Source organism: Sinocyclocheilus anshuiensis, unplaced genomic scaffold (genome assembly GCF_001515605.1).
Source record: "Sinocyclocheilus anshuiensis isolate Anshui unplaced genomic scaffold, SAMN03320099.WGS_v1.1 scaffold883, whole genome shotgun sequence".
Taxonomy (NCBI): domain Eukaryota; kingdom Metazoa; phylum Chordata; class Actinopteri; order Cypriniformes; family Cyprinidae; genus Sinocyclocheilus; species Sinocyclocheilus anshuiensis.
The window spans coordinates 1,263,948-1,276,971 of NW_015547678.1; the positions used below are offsets into that span (position 1 = coordinate 1,263,948).

Here is a 13,024-nt window from a genome sequence, read left to right on the forward strand (position 1 = left end):
CTGTTTTTTTTTTTTTTGTTTACAATATCTAACATTAAACATTATTTCAACATTGTTTCAACATTTTTAACATTGTTTCGATGTTAATTCATGGTTGAAACAACAACTGACATTATTTTAACCACATTTCAAAGTTAAAGGTCAGTCACTAGCCGACTGGGTGTTTGGACTGATATTGCAACATTGTATCAACTTCTTACATTTATGTTAAAATTTCATCATTGATTTATAAGTATTTTTTTTTAAGTTGTTTCAATCTTATTTGAATATTTTCAACAATTTTGTGTCAGCACTTTTTTCTACATTTTCAATATTGAAACAAGAACTTGCATTATTTCAAGTTCAACCACGTTTCAACGTTGACAGTCAGTCACTAGACGGCTGGTTATTTGAACTCTTGGAGTGACACATTTTGGTACGTCCAGCTAGTCCAAGTAGACTGCTTTAAATAGATTCATCTCGCAAGATTTATAACCACAAACACTAGAGATATTCTCTAACTATAATACCTTCATAAATGTTATTTCTTTTCCAAAAGCTTGCTTGTTCATCAGCTACTCGAGGCTCGGCCGAGACAGAACTCCTAAAACAAAAAAGAAATGCAGAAGTATTGAAATACTGCCCCTCCATGTTTATTCTCATCAGTCACTGTGTGCTAATGGTCACATCACATTACCACTAGATGTCACTAGAGCCAGAGCAAGTTGTTTAATAACTAATACAGTAGGAAATGTGTTAACATAAAAGGTAAATATTCAGCCATAGAACTACACTGCTAAGACATAGAGTAAAGTCCTTTGGGGGACAAACACCTCAAACAGTAAGCCTATAAAGACTTAGTGTCTATAATGGCATCCTGTAGGAAAAATAAGGTTCAAGATGTTCAAGTGGAAAATGTTCGAGGCATAACACATAAGGCATACAGACATTCTTACCCGTCAGCAGATTGTCTGGCCACCATCTCTGTAGGACGAACAGAAAGTATGTTTCATCATTTTCCAACAAACAGATCACTGATTCTTGGGTGCAGGGACAAAATAATTTACAAAAACGAGTTTTATCCCATGTTTCAAGAATCAGTGAGGTAATCTAATATACAACATACATAAAAACAGTTATATTTTGTGACTAACGCATACTGCAGACTAACCTGAGTTTGTTGTGCGAGGATGTGTGGGGATATTTTGGTCCTCCAGACCAGCAGGGGTCCCTCCGTTTACCACCTGCTGATTACGCTTCATAACTTGACAATAAAGTGCATTTGTGGCAGTGCTACCATTAGTATTTTCTGAATGCTCAGCTTCCACTTGAGGAGCTCCTGACTCTTTATCCTCAACAGAGTTCTCCACTGTATTCTGCTCATCTTCGCCGTCATCAAACTCAAACTTCTCGCCGGTTTCCTCATCTTCATCATCTTCTTCTTCCTCCTCCTGGGCCTTCTGAGTCACAGAAGTGACCACGGACTCTGAAATAACACAAAAAAAATCATTTTAACTGATGAAAATAGGATAAGAACCACATTTATACATTTAAAAAACTGCTGAGATTTAAATACCCAAAGAAATGTGATAGATATTCATATATGTGTATAACTACGATTGCAGACACACAGTCCAATGGAAATGTTCAGACTGACCTTGACCGATCCAATATGGCCGATGGCTTATATATGTATAGAGGCCCACAGAAATACAGTAGCCCCTCACTGCAGAACACAAGATCCAGGGGTGTGGTTGGATCCCCATCTAGGGGGTGGAGATGGGTAGGTTTAGGTATATGTAAGGTGGGAGGAGTTGGATCCAACCACGCCCCCTGGATCTTGTGTTCTGCAGTGAGGACCATCTCCAGAAATAGGCGCTAATGAGGCATCTATGTGTAAACATCTATGTTGCTACTGTGTTCTGGGTGGTTGTTTGAATGTTGCTAGGTAGGTGGCAGTTGGGTCTTGTCTTAAGTGTTACTATGTAGTTATGGTTGTTTAAGCATTGCTAGGTGACTGAAAAGGTGTTCTGAGTGTTTTTTTAAGTGTTGCTAGGTAGTTGCTAGGGTATTCTGATTGGTTGAGTGTTTGCTAAGTAGTTGCTAGTTGTTACTTTGAGCATTGCTGAGTGGTTGTTTGAGCATTATTATGCAGTTGCTAGCGTGTTCTGAGTGTTGTTTAAGCATTGCAATGGAATTGCTATGATGTTCTGAGTGTTTGAGGGTTGCTGTGGTGTTCTGAGTGGTTGTTTGAGCACTGCTATGTGGTTGATAGCATGTTATGGATGGTTGTTTAAGTGTTTCCAGTGCAATGGTGTTCTGACACTGCTATGTGGTTCATAGAGTATTCTGAGTGGTTGTTTAAGTGTTAGGATTGCAAATAATGTTCTGAGTGTTTGTTTAAACACTGTGATGGTGTTTCAGGTGGTTGTTTTTGTTTTTGCTATGTAACTGACAGTGTGTTCTGAGTGGTTGTTTTTGTTATGTGACTGACAGCGTGTTCTGAGTGGTTGTTTCAGTGTTGCTATGGTGTTCTAAGTGGTTGTATGAGTGTTGCTAAAGTGTTCTGAGTGGTTGTTTGTTTTTATGTGACTGATAGCGTGTTTTAAATGGTTGTTTGAGTGTTGTGATGGTGGTTTAAGTGGTTGTTTTGTTTTTGCTATGTGATTGATAGCGTGTTCTGAGTGGTTGTATGAGTGCTTAAAAAAAAACACTCAGAACACCATCACAGTGCTCATACAAACACTCAGAACATCATCACATTGCTTAAACAAACGCTTAGAACACCATCACAGCACTTAAACACTCAGAACACTATCACAGTGTTCATACAAACACTCAGAACACCATCACAGCACTTAAACAAACACTCAGAACACTATCACAGTGCTCATACAAACACTCAGAACACCATCACAGTGCTTAAACAAACGCTTAGAACACCATCACAGCACTTAAACACTCAGAACACTATCAGTGTTCATACAAACACTCAGAACACCATCACAGCACTTAAACAAACACTCAGAACACTATCACAGTGCTCATACAAACACTCAGAACACCATCACAGTGCTTAAGCATGTCTACGGTGTTTTGAGTGGTTGTTTGAGTGTTGCTATATGATTGCTAAGATGTTCTGAGCAGTAGTTTGAGTGTTGCTATGGTGTGCTGAGTATTTGAGATTTGCAATGGTGTTCTACTGAGTGGTTGTTGGAGTATTGCTATGTGATAGATAGTGTGTTCTGAGCAGTTTTTAAGGACTGTTATTTGATTGCTGTGATTGTTTAAAAAAAAAAAGCCATCCCCTAAACCTCGTTGTACATTACTACAAATATGGATTTGGAAATATTTTTAAAAAGGTTTTAAGAATAGAGAATAATCCTGTACATCTACTGTATTTTATTTCATGAGCATTGTGTTTATCAGTGTAACCACTTAGCCACAGTATAATCTCTAGGACCTGCCTGCTAATGGACTGATTGCAATGAAACATTCTGAATTAGCATGCATAATGCAATTTCACATTAAAGCATAAACACAACAAACAAAAATTAGGTCTTTACAATTCAGTGCACATTCTGTATCTAAGCAGCTACATTTGTATTCCATTATGATGCCAGACTGAGTCAAAGAAAAGGCTCAAAAATATGTTTTGACCTTAACATTGGAAGTCATCAGATTTGTTCGGAAAAACACCCAAAACTCACACGCTAAAAGCCAAAACTCCCTCCCTCTGACAACACATAACATAAACATCGAACAGATGGACAAAATAATACAGATGAAAACAATCTGTTACATACACCAAAAGTATGAGTGAGTTGTGAGCTGAATCCAGAAGTAATAGAGTAATGACAGCATATAACTTTTGCTGTAAACTACAAAGTCGAGTTAAGCAACAAAACATGACATCATTTTTTGGCAATTTCTGACCAGTTGTTGGAAAGTTACGTTTAGCAAAGAAGCCAAAACACAGAAATAGAGATTACAGACTCTTCTGCACTGGACGGAGAAAAACTGATCATGTGATGAGCAGGATTACACATGTGACCATATGGTCTCTATAGAGAATACTCAACTGAAAGTACTTCATAATAGTAAATGGTTTCACTTGCTCCAAGAAAACTTGCTCCTTGAATCAACAGTGTAACAACCAGTTACAAAGGAGAAATTCCCATGCTCACATTTCTATGTTTGAAATTTCTCTGCTTTAAGTTCCCTCCAATTTTTCCATGGTGCAGATTTACCTTATAAAATAACACAAATCGGTTACTCAAGTCAATATCAGCTCACATGACTTGAAAATGGCTCTAAAGGTCAGTAATCATGCAGTGCTCAGGTGCTCTACTCCCTTCAACAGTCACAAAACAATAAAACATTCGTTTACCGTGCCTCTTGTCCTCATCCCCCTCTCTCCAGCAAAAGTATGAGAACCCCTTAGACCCGGCCAGGTGGATTTTGGGTGAAACTAGAAATTTAAGCGATTATCTCATGCAAGCAGTCTCCATGGCTGCAGGATAGTTGTGTGTCAAGAGCAGGTGGCATATGGTGGAAGAATTGCTCTGCTGCAGCATATGGTCAGTTACCTTGAGCGCTGCTGAGCCCTCAAGCAGTTTCACAAGCTCTCTGGAGATTAAGAGGGTAATGCTGTATTCCCTCAACTGGGTAACTGTTTCAGAGTTTTACACACTGTACTGTTCTGTAATATACCAGAACAGGTGACATGCACGGGTCATTAACAGTTCTTACGCTGTCATTATGGTTTCTCTTTGTTTGAAAAGTGCACACCCTAATGTGTCATGCACAGCTACCCTTTGTTTGGGCCTTGTTTATACCAGAGAGTGCAGTGAACAGTGTGATGTCACATGACGCACCTCCTCAAGCATCTTGGCAGGACTAGCAAATCATGACTAAGCCCCACTGTGCTCGGAAGATTTGAATTTAAATCATAGTATGTGGGTTAATGACGTATGAGTGTCCACGATACAGAAAATCTGCTAAAAGTCTAGTTTAAAGCACATGTGCCATGTTCCTAATGTACAGTAATGTATTCATGTTAATTTCATATGGTTTGAAAAACTTGTATACCGTTTTTAAGAAAAGTTTTTAAAAGTTTAATAAAACATTTAATGTGGTGTAATGATTTTTTTAATGTGTTTTAAGTGTTTAAATTTAAGTGTAATAAAGTAAAGTTCCTTACACCTTGAATAAATGTAAGTGTACACATCTCAAATTTTCAAATGAAAAATGGTAAAAAGTATTTTTTTTTAATATTCTAAATGATTAATTTGTTAATTATTATCATAAAACAAAATCCACCACATGACATTTTACAACCTGAACTAACCTTACCTTATCATAAAAGGTCGAATTATCTCATATTTTAAGAGATTCATTGATGGTAACACAAAGTAATAAGGAAGGTCCTGCAGCAGAGTTGTAAAATAAAATAACCCTTAATTTATATTAAAGCACTAAAATTACTAAAGTTAAAGTTATAAAATTACTAAAACTAAAAATGACACATTAATAAAACAAACTAAAATTAAAATGAAACTACAAATATAAAATAAAAGCTAATTCAAAACATTAATAAATGCTACAGTAGTATATAAATACTATTAAAATAACTTGGTCTGTATGGGTCCTCTCTCTTTTAATTAATCAATTGATATTAATTACATTTTAAACATCTAATACATCCAGAAAACAACGAGCAGCATGATCCATGTACTAACCTTTTTCAGGAGGGCTAAGAGACTGTGGAGATGCCATGAAGTTAATATGTAGTCATATCTGCACTCCTGTAAAAGAGAAAGGCTTTGTGTCAACACATGTATTCTAAAATGTTCAACTGAAAGTCCCTAAACACCCACAGGATGGGACTCTAGTGAAACACAATGCCTTTAAACTGTAGCGCAACTAACATCACACCCCTGGATATCAGTGAAATATGACTTTTGCTGAAATTAAAGTTTTTCTTATGCTGTTCATGGACATTACAGGTTACTAAAGGAGACTGGGTGAAAATGTTAAATTCCTCAACAGTGCGTGGCAGATCCAGGCTTGCCTTACCAGCTGAATCCTTGCACAATATCTCCTCCCACATTTACTGGGAAAGACTCTCAGCGTGTGTCAGAACAACACAATTCAACCAAGAGCAATGACCGGAGGCTGATACAGAGAAATGTGCTTCAAAGACTTCATGACAGGTTTAGTTACATCAGTCAGTACCAGTATTTATAATAAAATTAGTCAGCAATTTCTTAACTGCATCAGATGTCTTCCCTCCCATAACGTGTGGCACTAATAATGCCAAGGTCATGAGTTTGATTCCCAGCAAATGAATACTGACTTTGAATGCACTATAATTTGCTTTGGATAAAAGTTACTGCCTAACTTCACAAAGTACTTGTAAAGAGTTTATCTTATTTCTTTTAGATAACCTAACAGCTGGAGGTCAGCGTGCTTGAATTATTCACTAGAAAAAACGGGCAGGGGGAAGAGCAGGCTGAAGCCAGTGAATAGACAAAGGCAAATAGCATATTTCCCACCTTGATAGACACAGCAAGGTTGAATGGTTGAGAGTAAAGCACATAGTAAGAGCTGCAGGCCCAATGAATGGCCCAGCAACTCCTTTCAAATAAATAACACAGGCATCACCTTGGACACAGGCACAAAGACAGAGGCATCTGGACCTCTACACATATTAACTCTCCATGGCCACTCTTTTCGCAGACACTCTTTACAATGATATCCTTCTCCACTTCCTGGCGTTGCTATGTGAATTTACATTTAATCAATGCATTAGACAGCGGATCTGATAAAGTGAAGGAAGACGAGATTTTCTGATAAAACACTGTAGCTTTGAGGTTAAAAAATGACCAAAAGGAATGGTTTGATTCAAAATGGTCATTCCACGTGAGTCAGTTCATATCAAACCACTGGGAGGTAAGGCTGGAGGACAGACCATGAATCTGCTCTCAGATTAGCTTTAGCACTGAACTGACATTCAGATGTCAGATTAGCTTTTAAATGTCACACATATACCATAATAAAAGTCATCCACTATTGCCATCAAATGAAATGTAGCTTTGATTGAATGTTATTGTCCACCAGGCTTCTTTCATTTCCCTCTTGCATCAATACGATCTATTTATGTCAATCTGTTTATCTATCAAAATGTCAAAAATGTTCTATTTTTGTTTAAGTAGAGGCCATATTTATATTAATATCAATCATATAAGAATCTAAATCACAAAAGAACAAAACAATGTCCCTGTAAGTGAATTTACAACATTCTTTCTTATATAGCAATAATCTCAGTACATAAATCAGATGGCATAACGTGGTCAGATTATGCACAATCATTTTTTTTTTTCATCTGAGAGTGTGGGTGGTTTTTGATTTTTATCTACGGCTTCATCACTAACTGTTATGTTGCACCGTCTGATTTTCATATGTAAAACAATATAAGCACTAGAACTTTAGCTTCTTTTTCCAAAGAAAGACTTACTCACAAGCCTGGCTTTACGTCCCTTAAATGTCACCCCTCTGATATTGTCCTTATTGATCACAAGCTATCAATATAAATCCATTGTCATGTCTGCTCCCATCTTTGCGCAGTGCAGCCATCTGTGAATCTACCATTGATGACACCACTGTATCTTCCTCAGAAAGCACAGCAGTTGTGAAGAGCTGATTTCAAATGTTTCTTTTAGTGAAGGAACAAGTTCTGAGACTCCCAGTCCATTAACTGACACGGCTTCTCCCACGAATATGAAAACTCTTCTCCCTCTATTCTTTTCCCTCAGTCCCTCCCTTTTTCCTTCTTTGCACTCACTCCTTCCCCCTGCCGTACATCAGGAGTGAGCCTCCCTGCAGTATGCAAATACTCAAAGAAACAACCAGCCAATGGCAGACCATCAGGCCTGCAATCCCACCAATCACAGAACAGCAGTTTTTCTTTCAATAGTTCCATGCTGCTGCTGGGGGGAGACCATAGACGGGGGAGACAGCATTGATAGAAGGAAAAAGAGAGGCATTAATACGCTAGCTAGACAGTACTGTTAAGTAATGTTAAGAACAAGAAGTTAATTTAAATAAATTAACGTAAGTAAAAAAAAAACTACTTTTTCCTACTGTCAAGAGGCAAAATTAAAGCATATTTAATTAAATAAAAATTAATTAAATATGAACACTATGCTAAATATGGCTAAAAACACATCTCTTCCATCTTTATTTGACCCTCTAACTCTAGCACTCTCTATTCTAATTCTATTCTTTATTTAAAAAAAGCTTAAACTTGCCCCTTTTAGACTTGCACTCTATTTATTTACTAACTGCTTGTTTTTCTTTAAAAAAAAACTAACATTTGCTTCTCTAATCTTTTTGCATTCTATCTATTTGTTTTCTTTTTATTTATTATACAATTATAATTCTGACTAACAAAAGCAAAAAAGGCCTCTAACACTACTTGCTCTATTCTTTTTCTATTCTATCTGTTTTCTTTTTATTTATTATATGGTTTTTAAAAAACTTGCTACGTGTACTGCATTAAGCTAACTGAGACTTGTTATAGCACTTGCATATATCATTGCTCTTTTGTTGATTCTGATTGCTTCCATTGTACTCATGTGTAAGTCACTGGTTAAAAGCGTCTGCTAAATGTCAAAATGTCATGTTTTTTCATTGTGCATTCCAATTAATCGCAATCAAACTGCAGTTGGGTTATTTTGATTAGGTAAAAAATAACTAAAAAATACAGCTAACTAACACAATAAAAACATGATAACATAATAAAAAACATGATGTTTGAAAATGAAAAAAAAAACGGAGTTATCTGTTTGTGCAAATAAACTCTTCATATATAGATTATTTTAGCTTTTACATGAACATTGTCTCTGACTATTAGAAATTAGACTATTACTATTAGAAGAAAACAGCTTGCTTTTTTCTTGAAGACCTTAATTTAAATGCCAGTTGGTATAGGTTCAAATGAACCATACTGTATTTTCTAACATGCAACATGTTTCAACATGGTAAAATAAAAACCAACAATTAGCTTTTAAACAAATACGCATGCTATATACAGACATCATACCTAAGATGGAATTTAATTTCCTTTAATCCACATTTAATGAGCACATATATCTCAATCAGAAACAGTGAATGCCTTATAGAATGGTTTTCTTTTCATTAACATGCAACAGTTTATATTAAATATGACTTTCTATTATAATTGCACAACCTTTTTATTTCATATTGGATTTGTTTATCTGGAACATATTATAATCACACTTACCATACTACAGAATTCCCTTTACCCTTTCATTTCAACGGATACAGTTTTGCAAGAGTGCAAGAAATGTAAGAATTACAGAAGTTGTAGTCGGAAGTAGGGATAGATGCATATTTTCAGGCCATACAATCCGATTCAAATTGGTCGGCACTGAATTCCTCCATAGTGGAGAAAGTTGTTTACAATGCATAATACATCCTCCACCCCAGCAGAGGGCACTATATTGTCTAGTCAACGGGACTCAACATTTGTAGTTCGCTCAGCTCCGCAGTCCGCATCCCATCCTCGTGTTTTTGTTTTGTGGACTACACGCTCAGTGCCATGAAAGTTACACGAGTTTTTTATTGTACATCGGAACCTAAATTAACATAGTAAAAATAGATGAAAAAATACCTCTTGAGCTCAACACTTTCATTCCAAGTAACACAGGTAATCTTACATTTTTAAAGTAAGAGAAACTGTTCCGTGTACTTCTACGCGAATGACTGTAAAATTACGTTAAATGTGCATTTCGTTCAAGATTTAATTCTACAAACTCCGCTAGCTCTGCAGCCAGATGTGAGCGATATAAAGCCCTGAGTGTGCGCTGCACACACGTGGTTTGATCGCGAGGCTGAGAGTCTTTTGCTCCGAATCAATCAACAACAAAAAAAACGAGGAAGACGGACAGACATAAGTAGAGCATCTGAATCAGGAAATCTACTTGTATAATAATCGCGTCTTCCAGCACAAGAGATCACAGCCACTTAACTCAACGCGGCTATATACCGTGAACTTAGATATTTGTATTTAAAGTAGATAGGGGAAAGTTTTACTCAGGTGAGTTATGATATTCTCGATGTTTATGATTGCGGCTTCGGTTGCAAATGCAGTGTAGCATGCTAACACGGCTACGTCTGCATCATACACATCTGTAAACATTATGTCATTCAAACGCACTTTCCGTGGGGCATAAGTTGATGATTTGGACCGTTTTTACGGGACAGGGTAGATATAACACGTGGGTAAGGGAGTAGTTTAGTTACTAGTCTGGTTGAAGCAGAGCGGTGCTTGTTGGCTAACCGGCGGCTGCGTTATAAAACATAACAAAGAAACAAATGGAGACTGAGTGAGACAGACGCGTTGCTGCTGATTCTTTTGTTACAGCGCTGTTAGTGTGTTAGCATAACACGAGACCTCTGCTTTCATAACGCTTTATATTTATATATTTAGATATAGGAAAAGAAATAAGACGTTTGCATTACTAATAAGCAGAGCATGTGTGTGTTTTCTTAAGGATTCTTTTGCTGTGAGATAATTGGGAATTCGAACCAACAAGAGATATGAATCACATTGACTTTGTGTCTTCATTCCCATGTTTCGACTCGTTTGAGACTTCTTTCTGTCAAATTGTAGTCGGAACGGTAAACTGTTCGCTTATTACTTTTTGTTTTTATTGTAGGATTTTTAACTATGCCACGCAAGAAGGTGACAGATGTGTCTGGGAACGGTGGACCTAAGAGAAAAAGAGGAGGTGGAAAGAAAAAGGACAGGGAGTTTAGCAGTGACGATGAGTTTGATGACTTTGAACAGGAAAACGCAAAGAAACCTGGGAAACCTGCAGCTAAAGCCGGTCTGCAGCTGGTCACTGTGGCTGATGATGTGAAGGAGAAGATTGTAAGGACATATATTGGCTCTTATTGCTTCTTTCTGTCAATATACGTATACAGTCACATGCACACACCTATTATTTCTATTTATACACCAGCATGTGATAAAGTGCAGGGGTCTCAAACTTTCTGATGGCAAGGAGCCCAAAATATGACAAAATATCTAGTGAGGGACCCCATGAAAATATAAAAGCGGCTGTATATTAAATATGTATGGAGACTAGTTTCAACCTTTTTGAAAAAAGTAAGCATGATATTACAAAGGTGTTTGTTTTTTTTAAATGTATTAAAATGTTTTTTGAGATTATTGGCATTAAAATAACACTATTTTGCTCACTATTACTGGTGTATGAACGCAGATGTTAGAAACCTTTTTAAAACATGTATTAAGCTAAAACATTGATTTTGATAGCTATGAAAATGTTTTTTTTTTTTTTTTTTATATTTATTTATTTTTTAGATGGACCCCCAAATACCCCCTAGGGGTCTCTGGAGCTCAATTTGAAAACTGTATTAATGGATTGTTGATGGATTTCTTGCTTTTTCTGTTGTGCAGAATCTCGAGGTTCCCAAAGTCAAAGGTCAGTTGCTCGTTTTTGGAGCCACCATTTATTTTTTAGATGGACCCCCAAATACCCCCTAGGGGTCTCTGGAGCTCAATTTGAAAACTGTATTAATGGATTGTTGATGGATTTCTTGCTTTTTCTGTTGTGCAGAATCTCGAGGTTCCCAAAGTCAAAGGTCAGTTGCTCGTTTTTGGAGCCACCAACTGGGACCTGATTGGCAGAAAAGAAGTGCCAAAACAGCAAGGTATGATAACGCGTGAGCCAGAGAAATCTGGGTTACAGTATAGTTTTAAAGGCGTTAGAAGAGTAGTCTTGCCTGAGTGCGTTAATCTGTTAATGAGACATTGTGAAACCAGAATTTAATTCGCACTTTAGTTTGCACCTTGGATTTCTCTTGAAGATGTTGATAAGCACTGTTTCTGATCACTGTTTCTGCTGCCATAGGCAAGACAGACCTGACAGTGCAGTTATATGAAAGCAAATATAAAAACAAAGTGAAAATAAATATATCAGCTAGATAATGTATGATCCAACCAAAATATAGAAATATTTTTTTTGTGAACTTATATATACACTACTATAAAAAATTGGGGTCAGTACGATGTTTCTTATGCTCTCTTAAGCTCACCAAGGCTGCATTTTTTTGGATCAGCAATACAGTAAAAAAGTAATATTGTGAAATATTATTTGCTATTTTAATGTTTTCAAATATGATTTATACCTGTGATTACAGCTTTGAGTGTCACACGATCCTTCAGAAATCATTCTAAAAGGCTGATTTGGTGCTCAAGACACATTTCTTAATATTATCAATATTAAAAAAAAAAAAAACATTGTGCTGATAATATTTCTATGGAAACTGATAAATTTTTTCAGGATTCCTCGATCAATAGAATATTCAAAAGAACAACATTTATTTTAAGTAGACTATTTTTTTGTAACCATACTTCACAATGTAATAGACCTTACTCTTGCTTTTTATGCATTTAATGCATCTTTGCTGAACAAAAACCTTAATTAAAGGGGTCATATAATGTTGCTAAAAAGAACATTATTTTGTGTATTTGGTGTAATGAAATGTTTATGCGGTTTAAGGTTCAAAAAACACATTATTTTCCACATACTGTACATTATTGTTTCTCCTCTATGCCCCGCCTTTCTGAAACGTGTCGATTTTTACAAAGCTCATTGGTCTGAAAAGCGAGGTGTGCTGTGATTGGCCAGCTATCCAGTGCGTTGTGATTGGCCGAATACCTCAAGCGCGTGACGGAACTGTTACGCCCCTTACCAAACTGTGATGCCGTGTCCCGGCCGGAGCAATGAGACAAAAACATTAAAACCCATTATAAACGAGGCATTTGTTGCATCCAGTGGAAGGCCAAACAAAGTAGTTTCGCTTTCACAACGAAAACTTTCACTTTCACACACAGCGTCACACACGGCGGGCTTGAGTGAGTGGAGGCCGGTGGCTAGAGTGAGGAATGGCCGGCGGATTCGACGAAGGAGCGGCCGGCGGGCTTGCGGCA

At 36.9% G+C, this 13,024-nt stretch overlaps 2 protein-coding genes across 8 annotated transcripts in view; one reads left to right on the plus strand and one right to left on the minus strand.

Moving 5' to 3' along the window:
- LOC107703072 (rho guanine nucleotide exchange factor 10-like protein) overlaps window positions 1-9,384 on the minus strand; it is a 41,767-nt gene extending 32,383 nt beyond the window's left edge. For 2 of the 5 annotated variants that reach the window (XM_016505586.1, XM_016505583.1), the window contains exons 1-5: window positions 7,499-7,804; window positions 5,721-5,786; window positions 1,151-1,465; window positions 936-963; window positions 510-583 (exon numbers count right to left, since the gene is read on the minus strand). In XM_016505586.1, coding sequence (XP_016361072.1) covers window positions 510-583; window positions 936-963; window positions 1,151-1,465; window positions 5,721-5,757 — 454 coding nt within the window. In that variant the 5' untranslated portion in view covers window positions 5,758-5,786; window positions 7,499-7,804. Of the gene's footprint in view, window positions 1-509; window positions 584-935; window positions 964-1,150; window positions 1,466-1,636; window positions 1,730-5,720; window positions 5,787-7,498; window positions 7,805-9,286 lie in introns of those variants that run through there. The other 3 variants (XM_016505585.1, XM_016505584.1, XM_016505587.1) reach the window with 3 other exon arrangements.
- A 158-nt stretch (window positions 9,385-9,542) lies between these two features.
- LOC107703073 (protein RCC2 homolog) overlaps window positions 9,543-13,024 on the plus strand; it is a 7,971-nt gene continuing 4,489 nt past the window's right edge. Inside the window, exons 1-3 of one of the 3 annotated variants that reach the window (XM_016505590.1) lie at window positions 9,543-9,712; window positions 10,725-10,939; window positions 11,649-11,742. In XM_016505590.1, the coding sequence (XP_016361076.1) occupies window positions 10,736-10,939; window positions 11,649-11,742 (298 nt within the window). In that variant the 5' untranslated portion in view covers window positions 9,543-9,712; window positions 10,725-10,735. Of the gene's footprint in view, window positions 9,713-9,867; window positions 10,103-10,218; window positions 10,392-10,724; window positions 10,940-11,648; window positions 11,743-13,024 lie in introns of those variants that run through there. The other 2 variants (XM_016505589.1, XM_016505591.1) reach the window with 2 other exon arrangements.